Below are 24,534 nucleotides of genomic sequence, written 5' to 3'. Positions count from 1 at the left end.
ACTTTAAGTATAAAAGGCCCCTGGGTCTCCCAGAGATGTTCCTCAGGTACTTGGTCTGAGCCCATCTACTCGTATTTTACACATTAGAGTTATGCCTTGGATGATCTTGTTGTAAGCAATTTAATGGTTAATTAATGGCGGCCTTGTTGGGGGGTGAGAAGCTGCCATGACAGGCAGGCACTGGGACAGAAGCACCTGAAGGGCCAGTAGAAGGGAGAGAGAAAAACAAAGCAATGTTAAACTGGCAAAAGCACTTAAGAGCAACACAGATGGGGATCATTTAGTTCAGGGTCAAATAGATGCTCCTGGCATTTAGATCACTGGCTTTCTGCTCTGGGAAAATCCCTCTTTGGGCCTCAGTCTCCCTATCTGCATAAACGAACAGCTTCTATCAAGGGTTCTGAGAGTTTATGATTCTGCAGAAGTTTCCTCACGTGAGGCCTTTCGCTCCCTAACTATGCAGGTCATAGGAGGTTTCATCAAGGTCCAGGCTCCAGTCTTCTGGAGTTTGGGGGAATGAGGCTTTTCTGCCACAACCTCCCAAGGGTAGAGACTATCCTTAGGGGAAGTCCGCCACAAAGCTGTCTGGGCTGTGCCCTAAGGAGAAACAGAACTCCCCAGGAACTGGCATGGAGGCAGCGGCCCTTGGTGTGCTTGCTGCCTACGGAAGGGGTGAAAAGGAAGCCTGGCTGCGGTACCGCGGAAGTGCCTGAGGTCTGACAGTTGCTCTCAATGCTCTGCAGCCAGGAGGGAAGTAAAACTGAGCATCTGGCAGCTTCTCCCTTGAAAGCCCATGGGACAGCAACAGGTGAGGCCTCGTGCAAGCCCGTTCTCTGGTCCAGAGTTTTGCCACAGGCTAGGGGAGGTCCCTGGAGAGTAGGCTGGCCAAGGGACTTGTGGGAGGGTAGAGGAAAAAGCCCTGAAGCTGGTTCATGTCCTTGGGCAAACCTCTGTGCCTCTTTGGGCTCAGTTTCCCTACTGGCAAACATGGATTTGGGATTAAATTTGCCTCTGCCCTAAGTATTTCTGGGATGGTGGGCATTAGGAATAAAGAGACAATTTGGTTGGAAAGAAATCTGGCCTGTTACCTTGTCAGCAAGGGACTCAGTCTGGTGGGGGATAGTTACAGAATCATGGGATAAATCATGATTATCAATATACATACGGATACTGAAAAACTCTCAACAGAGAGCACCTAACCCAGCCTGAGGGTTTGGGAGAACTCTAGAGAAGGATTAGTGACTTGCCCAAGGTCCCATAGCAAAAAAGCAGTCCAGCTGGGCCAGACTTGAAAGGAAGGGGAGTTCAGAAAAAAACATGACTAAATAGAAGTCTGGTCAGCCGGAGCTTAACGTTGTCATCAAGATCTGAACAAGGCTGTCCAGAACAGGAGCATTAATTTTGATCTGATGGCAGGAGGAAGCAGACTTTTTGAGCGGGTGGGGGGAGGGCTAGGGAGGGTGGAAGCAGCTTGAAGAGTAAATTTGAGTTTATCAGGCAGAGAAAAGGCAGAAAGGCTGAAAGCAGAGGGAACAGCATATTCAGAAATATGAAGTTGCTAAAAGAACTTGATGAGTTCTGGAAAAATGTGTATATATATATGTTGTGTTGGGAACAAAGCATGTCTAAAATGGTGAAGTTAAGGAGGTCAGGTAGGCTGGCAGGAGTCCTGCGGCGAGGGGCTGGAATGTCATGTTAAAAATATGGGGCTTAATTTGTAGGACAGGGGGAGCTATAGAAGGGTCTGTAGCAGAGGCGAGCACGGTCAAACAGCGTATCAGAAGCCATGCTCTTGTTGCTAGGAGGGCAGAGAAGCTGGGTTGGGGGAGAGACAGTGACAAAAGACTGAGGGTAACTATGTCAGTGTCAGGCCCAACCCCTGTTGAGAAATTGAAACTTTTTAGGAGCCTGCAGAGGTGTGGAGGAAATGATAACTGAAACCTGGGCTCTACTATGGCTGTGGTCTGGGCAGGTGCCGTTAACAAGGGAAGTGAAACCGCTGGGCGGACAGGCAGCCCAACCTGGGGGAAGGTGGGATTCCTTGTGAGGGAAAGTGGGAGCCCTAATCCTGGCTAGGGTAGGGTGAGAGGCTATGCTCTGAGGGAAGCCAAGTGACAGTCTGCCACAGACCACTGTGTGCCCCACCAAGACCCTGCCCCTCACTCCTGCCCTCAGGAAGCCCACTTCCTCCTGCCAAGCCTTTGTTCGACTGCCTCCCTAGCTAAACTTTTCCTCCCTCTTTTCCCTGCCTTTCCGGCACCCTGTGGTTCCCGACTTGGCCCTGCCCAGCTTTCCAAGAAGCCTGCTCTGAGCCATGCAGGTTCTTGGCTTCCCACGGCCCCACCACCCACCTTGCCGAAGCTGGGGTGCAACCATGCTCTGTCTTGAGGAATGTTTAGTTCAGTAGTCTTGGTTCTCTGTGCCAGTCAATGCTACCTTGATGCAGGTGCCTCTGTCTCATCAGACTCTGCCCACAAGAGTTCTTTAGGAGTGACAGGAAGTCAGAATCAGACTCTGGGGCCCCCAAAGAAGCCACGTTGCTCTGTCTTCCCTAGAGCGGGTACATCGGAGGGCTGTTCATGGGCTAGGATGGTTGTTCTTTGTTCTGGGAAATGTGCTGAACTAATTGAGCCAAATAGGCAGATTCAGCTGGAGGGTCCTATATTAATCAGCAGGCCCGAGGGAAACATTTCACCTCTCAGGTTCAAGTGAAGAGACTTACTGAAAGATCGGCTGTAACCGAGACATGGGCAGGAGAAGGGAACAAACAGAAGGATGGCAGGACGCCCACCCAAGGACCAGGGCTAAAGGTGGGACAGGAATCATGTTACTGGAGCCCAGTGAGAAGTAGGGCTGCCTGGCAGGAATGGGATCAAGGAGGGAGTAGGGAAGGCACCAAAGCAGGGCGGGAGCAGAGGGAGAAATCGCCCAGTCTCCCTCTTCTCTCGTTCTCAGGTGTCCTGTTGCTTCTCATTGTCCAAACCCAAGTGGAAGCCAGTTGGCAAGAGGGCCTGGTGATGTGACCCAACGTTCCCAGCCTGCTAGGGTACAGTGTAGGGCCAAGGGTCTGGCTGAGGGGAGGTTAGTGAAAATAGAGATCAACTATCTCCAGATATGCCTGAAAAATTGTCGCCCAGATGCAATATCTGGATGATGACTGTGGTCTTGATCCAGTCATTTCTTTGTGATTAGTGCTGGGCTGGAGAAGGTTTCTCTGGCTGCCACAAACTTCACCTTTACGTTCATTTTGTTACCATTTAGAAAGCACCATTTGGTCTTGATTGTTACAGAACTGGAAAATGATAGAGCCATGGGGGCTTCAAGGGTAACCATTCCAACTTCCATAGTGACTGAGGCCCAGAGATGGTGGGAGCAGGGCCCAGGGCCACAGGACCTATGTGAAATGATGTTGGGGAGGTGTGTGCAGTCACCAGATGGTGCTGTTAAGGCCACATAGCTAGAAAGTAGTAGAGCCAAGATTCAAAGGGGTCAGTCTGACTTAAAACTTGACCAAGCTCTTAACCACACCCCCAAGCTGAGTGCCCAACAAGCAGGGAAGAAAGGCAATGGAGTTAGTGTGACCCAGCCCAAGGTGACTTGTCTTTCAGACCTGCCCATCCTGTCGTTCATGGTCAACACACTCACAAACCTCCACCTGGGAGGAGTAGCAGTGAGGTCACAGGTCCAGTGCAGTGTGTGAGGTCAGAGGGCTGAATATGAACAGAAGACAGGCCCATGTGGCCCTCGGGCACACCCTTCCTTAGGTTGCTGTCCTGAGGCTTCTACTGACCTGGTTGCCCACACTTAATGTTCCATGGCTGGTAAACTTTTGGGACTTCAGGCTTTCAAATCCAGCCATCCAGTGTGCCTTGTCCTAGGTGCTGAGGATACAATGACAAAGAAGATCTCCTCCAGAGATCTGTGGGGATGGAAGCATTGATAGGATAGATGAGATGAGCAATACACATGCCTATTACAGAACGTGATAAACATCATAAAGGAACACAGCTTTTCAAAATTTAGAGCAAATATCCAAGTGGGACACCCAAGACTGTAGTCCACCTTTGTAGGCTCATTTTTTGGGATACTCAGACTGTCCCGACATAGCTCAGCCCATTCAGCCTGTGATGTTTGCTCTCCTGGGAGTGTCTACCTCCCATGCCTCAAGACCCACTTCCAGAGAAGACTCCTGGAGTCCCCTGGTTCAGACAGAGCCAGCCTTACCCATGTGGAACGACTATAAAACCTTGATTCCACGCTTTGGAATTTCTTATTCAGACTCAAACAACAGTGAGGGATTCTAAATCTTGTCTCTGTTAGTTGAATTTTCCGTTCTTCCCTTCCTGAACATGACAGGTGCAGTAACCATTTGCTCTACTGTGCGGGCTGGGGGAGTCCAGAAACTATGATAGAATAGTTAGCCTCTGGACACTGGAGTAGGAACACCTGGGTTCAAATCCTGCTTCTTACTAATTGTGTGATGAATGGCAAGTTATTCATCCTCTCTGAGCCTCAGTTTATCCAACCTTAAAGTCAAGACAGTGGGGTATTGTGAGAATCAATGGGTTAATACAGTCAAAGCCATCAGAGCTGTGCCTGGTACCTCATAAGCATGCGAGAAATGTTAGCTATTGTTATTACAGCTATTATTAGGAGCTAGTGGGTGTGCTTGTAAACAACTCCTCAGACCCAAGCAAAGCTGGTACAGATACACAGGCTCAACACACAGCAGCGCTTAGACACGGGCAGGATGGGGAACTGAAACACCATTTTAAAGATGAACGGAGACTCAGAGAAGGCAGAGCATTCATTCATCTAACAAATATCCCCCCCCCCGCCCTTTTTGGGGGCAATTTCCACATGTCAGGCACTGCTTCTCTTCCCATGTCAAACCTACTGAATCCTCAGAGGAGGTCCCTGTGTTTTAAACAAGCAGCCCTAGGTGATTTCCCAGCTTCAGGCGAGTCTGGGTAAATGCTAGGATTGTAGGATACTAGTGCAAAAATTTTGCCCCATTTTGAGTTTGGACTTGGGTTTTAGGGGGGCTACCATGTTCTGGTGACCGATTGGCATAGCAGTTAACAGCAGAGACCCTGGACCTGATTAACTGGGTAGAAATCTCAGGTTGCCACTTATTAGCTGTATGACCTTAGGGTAAAATGGGGCTAATAATAGTACCTACTTCAAAGTTGTTGTGAGAATTAAATAATTTATGTGAATGCTGATACATAGTAGCTATTATAAAGTATAAGCTATTATTATTACTGTGCCCAGTGTAGACAAGCATCAGAGAGAAGGCGGGGGTGGTGGATGTGATGATTCTTACCCCAGGATTGGCTCTGCCTACAGCGTTGGCGGTGTCTGTCTCTTCGGGGAGACGCACCACCTGCTCCCTTTCTCTGGAAGAGCTTTCCTGAGCCAGGGAATTCCCTCCTGTAGCGACTGACAGCAGCTCCCAGCTTCTGATGCCACGTCCTCTGCCCACAGCAGCATGGTGAGAATTAGATCACATCTCAGGGCCAAGGCTGGACTGGAAAGACAGGCAGGTTTAGGTGTTGGCATGTCCATTTAGGAGCCCCGAAAATGAGACGGGGGAGGACAGGTCCTGGGGAAGCTCCTCTCTGCAGCCTGGGCCAGTTTTGGCTGAGGGCGGAGCTCAGCTCCCACAGGCCACAGGCCACAGGCCACAGGCCACAGGTGTGTGGATATGTTGCAGACAGGGGAAGGGTGGGTGCCCAGGGAGGAGAGGCAGGATGCCAGGGCATCTGCCAGGCCTCCAGGACACTCATTTTGGCCCACTCCCCTCCAGCAGGGAGCAGACAAGTGTGTTTTGTTTTGGCATTAACTGGGCAGGCTGTAGGAAAATAGGTGGCAGTCTTCCCAAGCTAAGTGGGGTCTGTTCGTTTCATGGGCCAGGGCAATGGGGTTGAAGAGCCTTCGCCTCCTCGTGCTGCTGTCCCTCCCCTACAACTCCCATCTCCTTCCCCTGGTCACTGCCCGACCTCCATCTCCACTCCTCCCACCCCCACGGCTACCTTTCCTCCGCTCAGCCTGGGGGGTCCTCAACACAGAAGGGACTCTAGAAGGGGTAGCATCTCAAGCCTTCAGGTTGAGCTTTGAAGAAACTCCCTGGTGGAAGTCCCTGTGTTCCAGATGAGGAAACGAAGGTAGAAGGAGGTCTGGGACTTCCCGGGTCTTTGTGATGAGTCAGGGGTAAAACGGACTGGAGTTGGGCTCAACACCCTCCCATGGGAATTCCTCTTTTTGTGTTTTGTTTTTTACATTTACAAATAAAATGAGAACAAAATGAAGGGAAACTGAAGGAAAGCACATGCACACACAAAGGAAGCTCACATTGGTGGGCCAGCACGGTTGCAGGCATTTTATGTAAACATTCCCATTTAATTCCCACCACAACCCTGCAAAAAGTCATCATTTGCCTTTTAAGGACAAGGGAACTCAGTTGAAAAGAGATTTCAGAACTTGGTCAGGAACCCAAAGCTAGGCAGAAGAGGAACCAAACACCTAACCCAGGTTTACCTGACCCCAAGTCCCTGTGATGACAATCCTCCTCCTCCCAAACCTGACTATTTTACCTATCAGTCCAATTTTCCCAGAGTTGTGATCACCGTGCAGCTCCCAATGGGAAGGCCCTTGTTGGTGTCCCACAAAGACAGTCATTCAACCTTCCCTGATGTGTCCCAGGATGGGCAGTCACTAGCTTATGTAGCTCCTCAGTTCTTTATAGATTACATAGCTGTGCCAAAAAGGTCACATTCAGCAAGTACCTGGCAAAGACCTTGGTTTCCTGCTTCCTGATATCAAACCCATGTGACCATCAGCTCCTACTATAGCCCTGGGACTGGCTGTCCCTCACCCCCACCCAAGTTCTAACACTCCCTGGCACCAGCTGCCCAGATAATTCCCTGTCCCAGTGCCTGCCTCTCAGGAACCTACCTCTGGCCTTAGGCCCCTGCTACCACCTGGTAGAATCTGGGTCCCTATGACTCTCCTGACCCTGCATGTTCTGGACTCACGGCTACTACCTTTAGTCCATGTGTTGAGATTGGGAGTTCCTGGAGTACAGGGCCTGGGTCTTATCCCAGAGACCTGCCCACGACTGAGCCCAGAAGAGGGGACTTGTTGAGTGTTGCTGGATGGAATCCAAGGTCTAGTTCTGCCACAAACTCACTTGGTGTTCTAGGGAGAGCTCCTGCACTCTTCTGCTGGTCACTAACCTTGAAGCTTCATTTGAGTGGGCTGTGATGCTCTGTCTTGAGAGCTGCTCCCATACCAGGTTTCTTAGAGGACTGTGTTGAGGGGATTAGCTCCCGAAGGAGCAAAAGCTATTTTGTGTGTGAGGAGGGGGTTGGTGAGTGGAAGTACAGGGAGAAAGGTGACTAGGGTAGTAGGGAGGTGAATGGGAGTGAGGTCCACAGACTGCATTATTTGCAGCAGCACAGCCTGGTAGTCTCACTGGGGCTCCAACAGGGAATAGCTAGCCTCTGGGTGGGCTAACAGGTCTTTCTGAGCAGTCTGAGCCAATGTGAGTTGGGGATAATGACAGAGCGGGAAAGGGAGCAGAGAGGGCTGTGAACCCTAGCAACAGCGATGGTGAGAAGCGACCTGGTACAGTATGGGCATATGGGATGGTGGCCACCTTCTCTAGAGCCTTGGATGGAGTGCCAGTCTGTCCCAGGTGGCCACTTTGAACAGTGGTGGGGTGCTGTTCACATTCTAGTCATGCTCAAGGGCTGCTGTACACTTCATATGCCCGGAGTCTCTCCTGGGAGCCCTGTGGAATACTGGAATAGCTCATCTTCCAATGCCTACTCATATGCCTGTTCTAGGCCAGCTTTTAATCACTTAAATTTAGAATCACTTTCCTTCTGGAAGATTGTATAGCAGAATGCACCCTGGAGGAAAGAGCATAGCTTCAGAGCCAGGAGGAGCCAGGGGCCAGGGGCCAGGCCTGGCTCTCCTGTCCTAGCTGTGTGACCTTGGGCTGGTCATTTCGCTTCTGATCCTCAGTCTGTGAAATCCGTGAAATGGGGTATTATGTATCATGAGAAGTTATAAAGCTTAGAAATAATGTAAATAACATGCCTGCTTCAATACCTGACACTTAGAAGAGGCAAAATAAATGATAGCTGTTATTAATTCCTTCCCAGGGTAAGAATCGCATAGAATCGCATCTGCGGCCTCCTTGGTGGAAAGGAGCCAACAGCTACTTGCACTGCCCCAGGGACTGAGGAGCTCACCTCCTCTAGGGGCACATCTGCCTGGAAAACCTTCTTCCTTTGATGCAACTGAGACCTATCCCCAGTCTGTCTCTGGGGCCATAATGCATGCTGCTATGTGGCCAAAGGACAGCTCTCGGCATTATCACAAAGAATTTCAAGAGATTTTATGTCTGGTAACACAGTGCTTATCTGCACTACAGGAGCAAGGCTCTGGAAGTTCCCAGCCTGGTTCAAAGGAGTACGTTTTAAGGCAGGCTTACATAAATCATAGAAATCCCTTTCCCCCTTCCTATAGAGTTTGGAATATAGGGATTGTATCCTCCTGAGTCTGCTTTTTTTTTTTTTTTAGATTTTATTTTATTTATTTGCTTATTTGACAGACAGAGCCAGCCAGACAGAGATCACAAGTAGGCAGAGAGTCAGGCAGAGAGGGAGAGAGGAGGAAGCAGGCTTGCCGCCGGAGCAGAGAGCCTGATGTGGGGCTCGATCCCAGGATCCTGAGATCATGACCTGAGCTGAAGGCAGAGGCTTTAACCCACTGAGCCACCCAGGTGCCCCCACCTTTTAAAAAAGATTTTATTTATTTATTTGACAGAGAAAGAGATTACATGTAGGCAGAGCAGCAGGCAGAGAGAGAGAGAGAGAGGGAGAAGCAGGCTCCCTGCTGAGCAGAAAACCCAACGCAGGGCTCGATCCCAGGACCCTGAGATCATGACCTGAGCCGAAGGCAGAGGTTTAACCCACTGAGCCACCCAGGCACCCTCTGAGTCTGCTTTTTTTCTGGGTGAACTCTCTTAATTCCTTTGAACAAGAGGCAAATGGCAGAACTGGATTCTGGTCCCAAATTCATCACTTCAGGGCAAGTTATTTATCTTTCACTGAGCCTCCAGTTCCTCATATGTAAAATGAATAAAATAACAGTTTCTCAGGATTATAGTGAAGATTAACTCAGAGAAGTAATACGAAAGTTTGGAGTTTGGGAAAGGCACTTAGTAAATGTTAAACACATTTACAACAAACCAACAAACATATTTCTGAAAAAGCAGTTAGCAGGTCATTTCATGTTGCCCCTTAGCTTTTTATCATATCCCCAAAGAAAGTCATCCCAGAAAGTTTATGCCATTCCTGCTTTTAGAATAACGGCAAATCAGGTGGAAGATGCCCTCCTAAGCCCACAAAATCGAGCCCCAGGGTTGTACTTCATCTGTGAAGAGCCTACTAAGTTCCAGGCTCATTCACTTACTTTATTCCATAGTTGGGGACCAAGACCCAGAGAAGGCCCAGCTTATCAATAGTAGAGGCTGGATCCCAAATCTCCCCACATCAAGCAATTTTATACCTAGTCCTCCCCTCTAGGAAAAGAGAGGTGATGGGAAGCTAATCTCTGAGCCAGACTAGTTGCACCAGGACTAAGATCCAGCAAATCTTTGTTGAGCACCTTCTGTGGCATAACACTGCATCTGGGCAAGCACTGTTACCCCTCCCCCACGAACCTAGTGTCACTCACGGAATGGCTGGTCTGGAACTCAGCCTTGCTGAAGGCTGAGGTGGATTCTGTCTTGCTAACTTTTGTATCCCCAGTGTCTGCCACAAGGCTTGGCACAGAGCAGGATCTTAGCAGATATTTTCTGAATGAATGATGAATCCGTATGCATTTATTGAGCACCGACTATGTACCAGGCCTTGTATTAGAAGAAATTCCATTTAATACAATAAGCCTGCAGGGCTGGTATTATATCCCCAATTTACAAGTTAGAAAATAAACACTGGAAGCAGTGAAACTGATCAGCTCAAGGCCTCACCATGGATTGGTGCTGAAGCTGAGATGGGAGCCCAGTCCGGCTACCTTGGGCTTCAGCTCTGCTGTCTCACAGCTGTCAGGGAGCGAGGCCACTGCCCACCTGCTCCATTGCCCCAGGCCTTCCCTGATAGTGACTGAGGGCTCTGGTGAAGGGCTGACTTTTGAATAGCCTCAAGGAAACTAGAAAAACAAGCCTGATCTCCTAGTTCCTACACAACCTGACTCATGCATAGCTCTGATTCTATCACCTTCCTGTACAAGAATCTAAGTAATCTGAGGTGAACAACCTGGATTCGGGTCCCATCTTCCCAATTTCTGGCCACTTGTGGCCTCAGGCCATATACTTGGGTCTCTCCAGGCCTCAGTGACTTTCTTCTTTTGCCTGACTACGCTTCTGAGAACAGTTGTCTGGGACCCCAGCTTCTGATAAAACCGTGAGGCGATCTAGTTCACCCTCCGCACATCCACGTGGCTCTGGAAGAGGTATTTTCATTTTTCTAAGGACCCCCAAGGGAGGCTGAAACCCCTGTCTGGACAGGGCGGGAACGTAGGTGGAGGGGGGGGGGTCCGGATGAACAGCCCCATTGACAGAGGAAGGCAGATTTCACTCAGTCAGAGGCACAGAGTGGACTGACACCCAGAAGTCCTGACTCCCAGACAACAGCTTCCGCTGTTGCCCTTGCTGTCTCCTCTACTTTTCTTCATGGTTATCATCTGAACATGTTTTTTTGTTTTGTTTTATGACCCACAGAGCCCTTCGTGACGCAGAGTCTAGTCTTGCTGTGTGAAAAGTTTCTCCTATGGGCACTAGCCTCCCCATCTGTGAATTGGGGATCCTGATCTTAACGACCTCACGGTTCCCCTCCAGCACAGAGTCTGTGCTCTTTGACGAGAATGCCCTGTAGCAGAGAGCCGTTTTCTTCTCTGCGAGGTCACGAGATATCCCCCTGCCCGGCACCGCGGCAGTGGGCACCTGTGGCCCGCCGAGGAAGAACTTGTCGATGCTCGCCCCCTCACGCTTGCCTATCTGGCCAGCGCATTCGCTCGCCAGAGAGGGGTGTTGGAAGACCGGAGAGAAGTGGAACTCTCCTACTGCCACAGGCATGCTACCCTTCGCGTACAGTAAAAACTTCACTCTGAGCGTCGTCCCCCCACCCCAACACACAGACACACACAAAAGCACTGCAGCCCAAAAGCCGGCAGGAGGCGGGGGCGGCTTGTGCGCGTGCGTCGGCGCAGAGCCCTCTCCCGCCCACGTGCGCGGCCCCGATCGGAGGCGCGCGCCCGGTCGGCTGGCGGGAAGGCGCGCGTGAAGCCCCCGTCTGGCTCTGGGTGTGGGGGAGGGAGGACAGGAGGCGTTTGGAACGTGCCACTCTCGGAGACAACGGGGGGATTGTCGCGCTCTTCTAGCGTTTCTACCCCTCCTATTCGCCGACCGATCCGTTAGTTCCCCCACGTCCCCCGCCGAGATCCGAAGCCCCGCGCCGCGGCCACGCTCCCTCCCTCCAGCGTGGCCCAGCCCCTGGAACCCCGCTTTGGACTGTGTTGTCCCCTCTGCCGCCGGAGCGGGGCGCTGCGCCACACGGTGGGGCCGGAAATTCCCGCGGCCGGAGTGGAGGAGCCGAAGTCGAGAGCGCGGCACCGCCTTCCACCTTCCCGGGCCGGGCGGGGGCGTTGGGCCCAGCGAGGGCTGGGCTGCTTGAGTGGGGGCGGGAGGCCGCGTCTGCGAGGAGCTGCGGCGCCGGCGGGCGGGGAACGGGACAACGCTACTGCTCGAGAGCCTTTCGGCGAGCTCGGAGACCCTGCGCCCCAGCTCCTGGGCCCCCGCCCCCTCGCGGTCTCCGCCTCCTTCCCTCACACACCCCCCGGGCCGCCGGAGCCCCAGGCCTTCCCGGCGCTCCTCCTCCTCCTTTTCACGCTCGCGGTCCGACCCGGGTCCTTCAGCCGCCTGCCGGCCTTGCCTTGCTCCCTGCCGGGCGAGTCCTCGTTCTCAGGCTCTCCTTGCACACGCACACACACATACACACGCTTGCCGGGCCTCCCCTCCTCACGGCCCCCCCCCCATCTCCTCGTCCGAGCTGACGCCGCCGTCGGGGGGAGGATTGATGTCCCTTCAGCATCATGCAGCCGCCGCCGAGGAAGGTGAGGGTGCAGTTGGGGGGCTTTGCGGTTTGGGAGGGATGTGTACAAGGGACGCGGCTGGGGTGCCCCCTCCCCCTTTCCGCAAGGGGCCTTGACCGCCGTCGTCTCGGGCTTGTCACCGAGTTGCCGCTGGCTTCAGTCGGGAGCCACGCGAATGAGGTGTCTTTCCGACGAAGGGGCTGCCGGGGCTCGTCCCTTCCACCGCACGGGAGACCCCCATACATTTCACAGGAGTTTCGGGTGTGCATTTGTATGTGTGCGCGCGCATGGCAGTGCTGCTCGCTGCAAAGTGCATTCTCGGGGCTGCACCGAGGGGAGGCGGGGAGCCCCTGCAGCTTCTCAGAGCCTGTGCTTGTGTGATTGTTTAGTCTGCGGCGCCAGGTTTGAGCCCTCCGGCTGCTTGTCGCCACCCTTGCCCATTTGATCATTTTCAGGGAATTTGTTTCCAGCCTAGCGGTAAGGTTCGGCCTGCCTTTCCCACGGGGCGGCCGAAAAGAAGTTGGACTAGTCACCGCCCCTCACCCCAGGGGAAAACAAGAAATTAAGCCTTTCCCCCCCGACCCCTAGTCCTGCCCCGCCCCTCCAGCTAGGGGGCCGGGAGGCTGGTGCTGTCCCCGGAGAGCGAGAACCGGGCGGTGCGTGGCGTGTGCACCGCGATCTGGGCTTGGGGTGGGAGTGACGGGTGCTCTCGGCGTGTCACCGGTTCCCCCCGCTGCGCCCTTCGAGAACTGTTTCACTGCCCTCTTCCCCAGCGTTCTCAAGGGCTGAGGCTGTGTCCTTATCTTTTTAATTCTGCAGATGGTTACTGAATGTCTACCCTGGGCATTGGGTGGAGAAGGCTGTTCTGTCCTCCCCTCGTGGGCAAACATTTGCCGAATGCCTAACTCGCTCGCGTCTGCTTCTTCTTTTTCTCTTTCTTAATCCGTGTTTCTCCAGTTAAGTGACTCTTTTTTCTTTCACACATGTACCCTCACCCCTCCCGGTTAGCCCGGCTCCGCGGCCGCGGCGGGGATTCCAGGCCCACTGTAACCTGGAACCCTGGGGTCCGGGCCTGGCTGGCGAGGCACTGGACAGCTTGCATTTGCTGTTCTGTTTGAAGTGGAGCCGCCACGGGGACCGGCTTGCTGGGGTGGCTTAAAAGCACTGCATATGCTGGAAGGTCACTTTTGCTTTCTCCTTTGTGAGAAAGAGATTGTGATTTGATGCGCTGTCAGCGAGCTGGCATCCTGAAACTGTGCTTTCTCGCAGCCATTATGGGATGATTTATGTAGTCAATTTATGCATATAATTTAATGATTGTGTAAATTTTGGCCATTATATATTAGACATTCCTCTACTCGCGTCTCCCATCTATACTCAGCTCACCTCTCCTGGTGGTTGAGATCTTTGAATCTTTTTTGGAAGAAATAGAAGACAGATTCTTAAAACTCTAAGAAGACTACTACATATGTATTAAGCTTGTGCATGAAAAGGAATGACTGGCAGTTTATTTTGCATTTCTTTAATCTGTAATTTTTATACTCCTTTACTTTCATTTACCCTCTTTCAGGATATTTGGCTAGATTTCTCATTGTGTCCTCAGGAAACAAAATTAGGTAACTAGTAATGGATTTATGGCCTTTAGGGGAGAAACGAGCAAGAGGTATATATTCTGTAGGGGAGAAACAAGCAAGAGGTATATATTCTGACAGCTATTAAGTATTTTGCTTAAGTAATGACTTTGTTGTTAAAGTTGCAGTAAGACCTTCATAATATATGGTATATTTTAGGTGAAAGTTACACAAGAACTGAAAAACACTCAAGTTGAGCAGATGACAAAACTTCAAGCCAAACATCAAGCAGAATGTGATTTACTTGAAGATATGAGGTAAGGTTATAGTAAATAGTATAAGAACTTTTATATCTTTGTTTCAAAGAACCATTGAGTTACCAAGCCCCAGGAACTGATGATGGAATTTCCTTTTGGATTTCCTGCTTTAATGCTGTTAGAGCTTTGACTCAGCTAGGAATTATAACTGGAACTAACGCAATACAAACTTTTTTTTTTTTTCCTTTAGTGGTGGAACCTATAATCTACACATACTATCATGAAAAAACAAGGCTCTTAAAAATTATTAGTTAAATTATAATTATTAAAGTAAAAATTCCTATTTAAATAATCTTCCCACTGAACTGTAACATTTACTGACCTTAATGATTTCACAGAGATTTTTAAACTGACACCTCTGGTTAATAGTTAATATCTGGGGGTGAGCCTGTCAACCTCAGACAATTGTACACTGGCACTATTTGTTAGAACATGACAAATACAATTTTGTCTTTGAACATTAAATTTAGTGGGAAATATGTTTATCATATTTTGTCATTAAAATATTCGTAATCAAGACAATTCTAAATAAATAAGCCATCTTGGCCAGCATTGTGAAAATCAGTATCTTTATAGAGGGAAGCATGACTCATTTTAGTGAAAGAAACACCACTGTTTTAACAATCCTGTAATGCAAATTGACAGCTCAACAAATATATTTTTATAAAGGATGGAAGATAAGTTGCATGTTGAAAGAGTGGCTACAATTCTTATTTCCCTTTAGTAACACATTTATCAAATTGGCATTGGGTCTGTAAGCTTTATCTGTTGCCTATTTCTCCTGTGGTGCATAACCTCATGTTGACTTCATGAAAAATATCTGTGTGTTGTTATAATAAAATTATGTGTTTGGATAGTTGAATTGTTTGGAGCCCAAACATTTTAATTTAAAGAGCTCCCTTTTTCCTGCCCCATATTTAATTTAGGTACTACCTGTGACTATTTCTCCTGTCTGTTCACGGTTTCTAACTAGGGCATATAAATTTAGTCTTATCCAAACTTGAATATACTAAGATCATTGTTTTCTCACTGGGAAGTATTCTATTTTAATTCTGCATTAGTTTCTTTTTGTTTTTCATGTGGCCACAGGGGAATTTTTAGACTTAAATAATTCCTGTGCAAAATACCTGAAGCTCTTCGTAAGGTTAAAAATTAAGTTTTAGGGGCGCCTGGGTGACTCAGTGGGTTAAGCCTCTGCCTTTGGCTCAGGTCATGATCTCAGAGTTTTGGGATGGAGCCCTGCATCTAGCTCTCTGCTCAGCGGGGAGCCTTCCTGCGCCCCCCCCCCACCCCCCCCCGGCCACGTCTGCCTGCCTCTCTGCTTACTTGTGACCCCGTCAAATAAATAAATAAAATCTTTAAAAAAAATAAATTAAGTTTTAAACATCTATTAAGTGAAATATGGCATTTTAGTGAAAATGCCATATTAAGTGAAAATGCATATTAAGTGAAATATGGCATCTCCAGATGAAGAAAGTAATAAATTTTTGGGAGCAGTTTTGTAAGGCCAAATTAGTAAGTGAAGCTTCTCTGGGGTATGGAAGGTCAGTGGTCATTAAGCCCTGTGATTATATCTTCTTAAGACTTCTTGTTAAAATTCTTTTCTTTTTTTCCCTTACTGCCTATACCTTAGTACCAGAGCTTATGGTCAAGTATGGGGACACACAGTCACTGCTAAGTTGATATAGGTTGTTCTGCTACTGTTATTTATTTGTTTGTAGTATTGCTGATGCCATCACATTTCACTTGCCTTATTGCAATAATATCCCAGTTATTGCAGTAGTGTTCTCATATCTTCTACCCCTCAATCTCTTCTTTAAAGTCTGTCTTCCACATTGTCACCAGTTAGCTTTCTTTCCTTTTCTTTTCTTTTTTTAAGATTTTATTTATTTGAGAGAGAGTGTGCTCATGCAGGAGCAGGGGGAAGGAGCAGAGGGAGAGGGATAAGCAGACTCCCTGCTGAGCAGGGAGCCTGATATGGTGCTCAATCTCAGGACCCTGAGATCATGACCTGAGCTTAACCGATGGAGCCACCCAGGCGCCCCACCAGTTAAACATTGTTTATTATATCCTGTGTTCTCTATGGCCTCCTAGATAAAGACTACACACCTTGTTGTAACATATATAGTGCTCTGCAACCTAGCCACAAGCTTCCTTTCCTGATGTAATTACTGCCATTTCATGCTTATTCATCCTTCCTTCTTATTCTCCTTGCCTTGGCCACTCAGGCCTTCTGGTTATCTAATTGTGCTCTGTACATTCATTCCTTTAAATAAGCTGTTCTCTTTGCCCGTTAATACCCTTCCTCCCACTTTTTGACCTGGCCAATTCTGGTTGCCACTAAGTTTGCAAGTTTGTTGATCTCTGTGATCTCAGAGGATTTTGATTTTGCACACGCTTTTGGCTTCCCCCTTCAGGTGAATTCCTTGAAGTCAGGGGGTAAGTCTTAATTCAGTTTCGTGTCTTTGTACCCTTTGTTTAGGCTGGCAGAATTGTTCAGTGAATGTAACTGGTTATATTTAAGTGTACCTTACTTGTTTTTAGGTGAAAAGTTTTATCGTTCTGTTTGTAGGGTGCTAGAGTTTTGTCTGTTGGGCTTGTGTTATACTTTGATTCATGTGGGCACTTTAAAACATATTGTACTATTTGATGTTGAGTGTATCTACATTTACATATAATATATAAATACATAGATTGTTGGTGTTCCAAGAATTAGTAGATTCTTTATTCAAATGATATATATTCTTCTTTTATATTAAATTCTTTCTTTTTTTTTTTAAGATTTTATTTATTTATTTGACAGACAGAGATCACAAGTAGGCAGAGAGGCAGGCAGAGAGAGAGAGAGGAGGAAGCAGGCTCCTGGCCAAGCAGAGAGCCCGATGTGGGGCTCGATCCCAGGACCCCAGGACCATGACCAGAGCGGAAGGCAGAGGCTGTAACCCACTGAGCCATTTAGGCACCCCCTATATTAAATTATTTCAGTGAATTCCTTCGCTCCTATGTAGTTGTGATCAGAATATTGTATTACCTCCTAATAGGTGAATTTGTTTCTGATTTTTTTTTCAATGATAATATTGAATTGGAAGTTGAAAATTGCATATCCTTGATATTCATAATAACTTCAGTTGCTTGAGAAAGGGGGTAGTTTGGCTTTTCTGGTCTGTCCTAGCAAGTAGAATGACATTTAAAAATTCATCAGCAAGGGCCGCCTGGGTGGCTCAGTGGGTTGAAGCCTCTGCCTTCAGGTCAGGTCATGATCCCAGGGTCCTGGGATTGAGCCCCACGTCGGGCTCTCTGCTCAGCGGGGAGCCTGCTTCTTTCTCTCTCTCTGTCTGCCTGCCTCTCTGCCTACATGTGATCTCTATCTGTCAAAGAAATAAATAAAATCTTTAAAAAAATTCATTAGGAATTTCTGAACTTGAAGTTTTTATATGTATTATTTTGTAAAAGATCTTGCTTGTTGTCCCCACCCCCCCACCTTTTTTTTAAAGTACTTTCTACGCCCAGTGTGGCACTTGAACTCAAAACCTGGAAATCAACAGTTAGATGCTGTATGGACTGAACCAGCCAGGTGCCTTTGCTTTTCTTTTTTTGAGGGTCCCATCCCCTTCCTCCCCAAAACCCCACAAATAGTAGTCTTTCTCACTGATGCCTCATCCAGTATTATGCTCAATTTAAGTTAGTGTGAATTCACTCAAAAAAAGTGCAAATAGCTTTTCTAATATAAAGAAATTACTAGTAGGCAGAGAAAAATTTTTATTACTTTAAAAAGAGTGAAAAAAGACCGCAATAATTATTAAGCTGTAAGTAGGAGATGTAATAGGAGATGTAGTGTATTAAGCTGTAAATAGACAATTTCATGCTGGGTTATGGCTGGTTTCCACTCCCTTCCCCCCCTTCTCATCTTCTGGAATTTTGAAGGGAGGAAACCAGTTATGATACAGTATTTTCCCTTTGCTCTCCTCCCCTGCTTCAGTTCATTTGTTCCAGGGATGTATTTGGAAGCTGGTGTGTTGGAAGTAAAATATGAGAATGAAAGATAACTCATTTGTTGTTAATCAGGGACATTCCATGCTTTGGGGAGATTTTATACTGAAGTGTTTCCTGTTGACTTTTGCTGTCAGCAATAGACAAGGAAACTTTACTTTCTTTTTAGTTTTTTATTATTATTTTTTCTCTCTTTGCTTTCCAAAACCACGTATAAGTTTCTAAATACTACAGCCTATATATTATTTATTAATATTATATATTTCATATTGTTTATTCTTATGATGTACTAAGTAGAGTCAATAAAGAAAATTCTTTGCAGGGATCCTAAATATAAAGAACTACCTTCTTAGCAGACATTTTTAAGTCATTATATAATATGGAAAAACCATAGAATTTTAGAGTCAGTTGAACACTGTCATGTTTGTCAATGAAAACGGAAACTGAGGCACAGTGAGATGAAGTGAATCATACTGAGAAAAAAATGCTATTTCTCTAATTTCTAGTCTAGTGCACTATCCCTTCTCTCTGTATTATCCAAGCTTTTAATCAAGGAAATCATCATAAGTCCCATTTCATGAAACATTTTGCCTATCAAATAGTACATTTACCTAATAATTTTTCTTACTTTTAACTTTTCATACATCAGGCTGTCAATCAGCTTTGAATCAGTATTTTAAAACCACTAACATGAATCCAGACAAAGGCAAAGATACTTGAAACTTTACCTCAGAGAAGGCTGAGTGTATGGTTTCTCACAGATGTTCCGAAAAATGGAAACTAGCTTAAAAAGCACCTGTCTTTTCTTTGTAGAAACCTGGAGGTCTAGTGACCTCAAGTGAGGAATTACTGTACTATATGTTACCTTCTATAAACTGTAAGTTTGTGGGACTCACCGGGGATTGGATTCTTGAATATTTATGGATGCTCTGAGAATTTTTTTATTGTCTCAGAGACTATTATGTCTAGAAGGGAACCTTAGAAGTAATCTGGTCTAGACTGTTTTTTAAAAAAGTTTTATTGTATTGATATATAATTCATATACCATGCAATTAAGCCACTTAAAGTTTTTAGTATATTCATGGGATTGTACGACCATCAACACTTAAACTTGAGAACATTTTGCTTCCCCCAAAAGAAACTCTGTACTGATTAGCAGTCACTTCCATAATTTCCTCTAGCCTTAAGCAATTACTTTCTTTTTCTGTAGAAATGGAATCTGTAAAAATGAAATAATACAGTGTGTGGTCTTCTGTGACTGGCTTTTACTTAGCATAATATTTTCAAGGTTCATCCATGTTATAGCATCAGTACTTCATTCCTCTTTATTGCTGAATAATACTTTGTTGGATGGATGTACCACCACATTTAATAACCTACTTATCAGTTGATAATTTTTTGGCTGTTATGAATAATGTTCCTTTGAATATTCATGTACAGATTTTTGTGTGGACTTATGTTTTCATTTATCTTGAGTATGAATCTGGTAGTGGAATCGCTGGGTCATATGGTAACTCTGTTTAACTTTTTGAGGAACTTTCAAACTGATTTCCAAAGTGGCTCCACCATTTTGTATTCCCACTAGCAGTCATGTTATGAAGGTTCCAGTTTCTCTACATCATTGCCGATGCTTATTATTGTCTGTCTTTTGGTTATAGCCATCCTAATGGGTGTGAAGTGGTATTGTTGTGGCTTTTATTTGCATTTCTCTAATAGTCTGTGATATTGAGCATTTTTTCATGTGTTTATTAGCCATTTGTATATCTTCTTTGGAGAAATGTCTATTCAGATCTTTTACCCATTTTTAAATTGGGTTATTTGTCTTATTGCATTATAAGAGTTCTTTATGTATATGTATATGTACATCTATATATTTAAGTTATTTGATTTGCAAATATATACAGTATTTGCTATATTTTTCCCACTCTGGAAGAATCACCTGAAGTGATTCAGACACGCATTAAATTTTGAGTTACTGAAGCAGTGGAAAGAATAAGGACTTTGAAGGTAGACCAGAGATTGAAACCCAACTCTGCCACTTATTAGTTGGGTAATCTTGGACAAGTTACTAAGGTTCTGTGAGCCTCATATTTCATATATGTAAAATAAGGTTAGTACCTACCTTTTTTGCTTTTCTGTAAAAGTTAAATGAGATACATGAAATGCTAAGCACGGTATATCTTCAGCATTGGTAGCTGCTATTGTTAGTGGAAATTAGAGCCTGGGAAGAGGGATGTTGTCTTATTCAAGGTAACAGTGGAGGTTTTTGTGTTTCATTAATTCTAAGAAGCACAGTTTTTTTGTTTTTGTTTTTGTTTTTACATTCTTCTGAAATCCAGATACATCTTAGAGTTGGTTTTGGCTTTGATGTAGTTTTCAGTGTTTCTTCATGCATAGAACTTGAATACCTATTGGCAGGCTTGAAAGAAAATCCCAGAGTTAATGGTTGGAATACAAATGTTGGGTCAGCTGGGCTTTTGATGGTGCAGAGGATGATACTGTGTGGAAAAATATAGGTATCAATGATTGATTCAGAACAGTGGTTCAGAAGAGCTTGACTCCTGAGTGTGTGACCAGTTTATGCATCAGTTTATCTTTTTAAAATTATGCACAAGAGTAATATATCCTAAAAAATCTGACTAAATAAGTTTAAAAGCACTCTTTCAATAAGTATAAATAAAAATTGTAAGTGGTAGGGTATTGTATCAATTTAGTTGGCAGCATTTTTTCTTAGTGGAACTTAATGTGTCTTGGAATCAGTGTTTTTGATATGATGAAAACTGGAAGTAGCTAATCAGATACTGGACCTGGGTCTTTTTTCATTCATTCAAAAATTGTAAATTGCTTCTCAGTTCTTCCTTTTTAAAAAAAATTTAAAATTTATTTTTTAGAAGGAGGGAGGGGGAGAGGGAGAAAGAGAACTTTTTTTAAGTTACAGAGGTAGAATTCAGTGATTAATCAGTCTTATATAATACCCAGTGCTCATTACATTACGTGCCCTCACCCAGTACCCCCATCCCCCTACCCCCCTCCCCTCCAGCAACCCTCAGTTTCCTATGATAAAGAGTCTCATATATTTCGGAGAGAGGGAGAATCTTAAGCTGGGCATGGAGCCAGATTCAGGGCTTGATCTCACAACCCTGAGATCATGATCTGAGCCAAAATCAAGAGTTGGACGCTTTGCTGACTGACCCACCCAGGTGCCCCAGTATTCTTTCAGATGAGAACTTAAAATGATATAAATCATGAGGGGAGAACTTTTAAAAATAGGACTGCATGGAAAAAGATCAAATAGGACTGCACTTAACATTTCTTTGAATGAGAGGAAAGAAAAAGATTACCTGATTTTAAAATGAAAGGATAACATGGAATTTTAACTGACTAAATGAATTTACACTTCAAATATATACTTCTACGTTATGGTCAGTTCTGGAGGGGAGAGACTAAGAGTAGGAGGCGCAAACTAGGCAGAGGAGGAAATAAGGAAATACAGTTTGAAAGAATCTGTTTACTAAAACTTTTTGTCACAGACCAATGCCTACTTGAAAGAGTCAGGGTTTTAACAATACCTTTTCCTATTGCTATTTAATGGTTTATGAACTCATAAGCCATTGTTCATAGAACCTTATGTGCTCCTAAAATATGAAGATTTGGTTCTGGCTGGGATGGCTATTGCAACCCACTGCAGGAGAAGTTGTTTAATGATTTAGAGATTTATAGATTTGAACAGAGCACTAGCTTAAGAGGCATGCAACTGCGGTATGAATCCTAGTCTTTTTCTTTAAGATTTTATTTATTTGACAGAGAGAGAGAGAGATCACAGGCAGGCAGAGAGGCAGACAGAGAGAGAGGGAGAAGGAGGCTCCCTGCCGAGCAGAGAGCCCGATGTGGGGCTCGATCCCAGGACCCTGAGATCATGACCTGAGCTGAAGGCAGGGGCTTAACCCACTGAGCCACCCAGGTGCCCCTGAATCCTAGTCTTAATCTCTTATTAATGGTGTCACTTTGACCCTAAATCACCACAAGTCACTTAAACTTCTCTGAGCCTCTTATCTCTTATCTGTAAAATGGTAATAATTATAATATCTTATGGGATTATTTTGGCAATTGAAACTAATGCATATAAAAGCTCTCTTGTATAGTGACATAATAGATGCTCAGTGAATGCATGTGAATTGTGATTATTATTTTTTATACATTTTTATTTTTTTATTAACATATAATCTATTATTAGCCCCAGGGGTACAGGTTTGCGAATCGCCAGGTTTACACACTTCACAGCACTCACCATAGCACATACCTTCCCCAGTGTCTATAACCGCTCCCCCCCCAACTCTGTTTGTTTTGTGAGATTAAGAGTCTCTTATGGTTTGTCTCCCTCCCGATCCCATCTTGTTTCATTTATTCTTTTCCTACCCCCCAAACTCCCAGTGTTGCATCTCAACTTCCTCATATCAGAGAGATTATATGATAATTGTCTTTCGTGGATTGTGATTATGTTAAGTAATTCAGAACACCAATTCAGAATTATGGTCTGTGACTGACTTATCCCCTAAAGAGTTAACTGGTGAGTTAAAAATGCAATGAGCCTTAAAGATAAATTATTCAAGTAATATTAAGAATTTCCTTCACTAAGTTCAGTAGTCCTTGGTACCTTCTGTTTTTCTGTGTGTTGGTTATGATTTTTCTCATTATTGCTGTATGACTTCTGCAATTCCAAGCATGATGATCTTATACGACAATGTTAGCAGAGGAAGAGGGAAGGGCAGTTTATCTTTAATGCAAATTTTCCCTCTCTTCTTCTCCTCTTTCCTCTGAGAAGATAATTGAGAAATTATCTCAATAGACTTGACTTTGTATCTTATTGGCTGAGTTTGGTTCATCTGCCTCTGCGTGCCTAGTTGCAAAGGAGGCTGGGAATATGATTATATTCTTGGAGAAGTGGTCTTTGCCAGCAAGACATAAGTTTTTGGTGGCAGTGATATGGCTTTTTCCACATTACTGTTTTGCCCTTTTTGCCATAGGGACCAATTTCTAAGTTACTTCTAGTGTTTCCCATAAAAGTGTAAAAAATGTGTTGGGGTTTAATTGTGAAAGATAAAGCTGGAATAAGTAATTCCTTAGAAAACACTTGTATGCCCTCCTACCAACTTCTTTTGAATTCAGAGGCATAGGTCAGGAGTAGGTTTTTATATTTGCCGTAGGTAATGGCCCAGTAGGCCAGTGGCCTCTTAGTATTCTCCTCTTAGCAACACAGGAGTGGTTAAAAATCTAACCATTTATGGTCTTCTGATAATTTAGAGAAATGGTGGCCCAAGGGCCCTCCAGGCAGTGGTGGTTTTGCTGAACGTCTTTTACTTCTCAGGTGAAAGCATTAATAAGTAGTGAAGTGGCTAAACTGAAAGCAGAGAAGGAGAAATAAGAGCTAGAATTACTCCTAGCTGAATAATTTGCCCCTTAATAATTGAGGATTGGCAATTCAGTCTTGAAAATACAAAGTACTTGAGGAAGCCTGTGGTGGTAAGGTTATGTTTTTCTTTTTTTTTTTTTTTTTTTTAAAGATTTTATTTATTTATTTGACGGAGATCACAAGTAGGCAGAGAGGCAGGCAGAGAGAGAGGAGGAAGCAGGCTCCCTGCTGAGCAGAGAGCCCGATGTGGGACTCGATCCCAGGACCCTGGGATCATGACCTGAGCCGAAAGCAGAGGCTTTAACCCACTGAGCCACCCAGGTTCCCAGGTTATGTTTTTCTTTATAAATTTTTTGAATGTTCATTTGAATTTCACAAATCCCATTCTGTTTTCTTGGTGTCAGCCTTCAGGAATGATGTGATGCATAAGCAGGAGTTAGTTTCTAAGTATGGTTTGTGCTGTCCATTCTTCAGTGACTAATTTGGGAACTAGGCACAGAAACTTGTAACCTCGTCTTTTGTTCCATTGCTGCAGATTTCCTGTCATGTGTTGGTCAGGACTGACTTAATAGAACCTTAGCTGATAGTTTTATTTCATCTTATTTTGTCTTCACAGTATTCCTTGGGATGCTTTATTTTCACATTCCATTTTTTTTTTTTTTTTTTTTTTTGCATTCACATCTCTTGTCATCCAGATGTTTTCTGTTTTGTGAAATTTAACATAATCCCAGTTCAAAAAGAAGATGTTATTTCTGGTGTTAGGAAAAGTGTTACCATGTCTGTGGTTCCACAGGAAACAACTGGGAGCGTTATACTTCTTGATTATATTTTAGTGGTACTTGTTTTTCCCTCTTTGGTGGTTGGAGAATGGGGGCAAGAAGCAGAGACTTTTTATTACATACCATTTTTTTATGTTTTGAATTTTGAGTCACGTGAATTTTACCTACTCTGAAGACTAAAATTCAGTGATTCAGAATTGCTAAACATTTGGCTTTTAATTAACTTTTAGTGAAGTTAGTTTTATGTATTTTTATATTATCAGACTTTGCAGTTTATTTCTAGTATGTACAAATTTAAGAAT

At 45.2% G+C, this 24,534-nt stretch overlaps 1 protein-coding gene across 2 annotated transcripts in view; it reads left to right on the top strand.

The window, feature by feature from the left end:
- The first annotated feature begins 11,653 nt into the window (after positions 1-11,653).
- Positions 11,654-24,534, top strand: part of FCHSD2 (FCH and double SH3 domains 2) — a 289,905-nt gene continuing 277,024 nt past the window's right edge. For both annotated transcript variants that reach the window (XM_080816044.1, XM_080816045.1), the window contains exons 1-2: positions 11,654-12,186; positions 13,956-14,053. In XM_080816044.1, coding sequence (XP_080672170.1) covers positions 12,166-12,186; positions 13,956-14,053 — 119 coding nt within the window. In that variant the 5' untranslated portion in view covers positions 11,654-12,165. The remainder of the gene's footprint in view (positions 12,187-13,955; positions 14,054-24,534) is intronic.

The sequence above is a fragment of the Martes martes genome (genome assembly GCF_963455335.1).
Source record: "Martes martes genome assembly, chromosome: 10".
Taxonomy (NCBI): Eukaryota; Metazoa; Chordata; class Mammalia; order Carnivora; family Mustelidae; genus Martes; species Martes martes.
The sequence above is the reverse complement of the archived record's forward strand: the minus strand, read 5'-3'. Positions and strand labels throughout refer to the sequence as shown.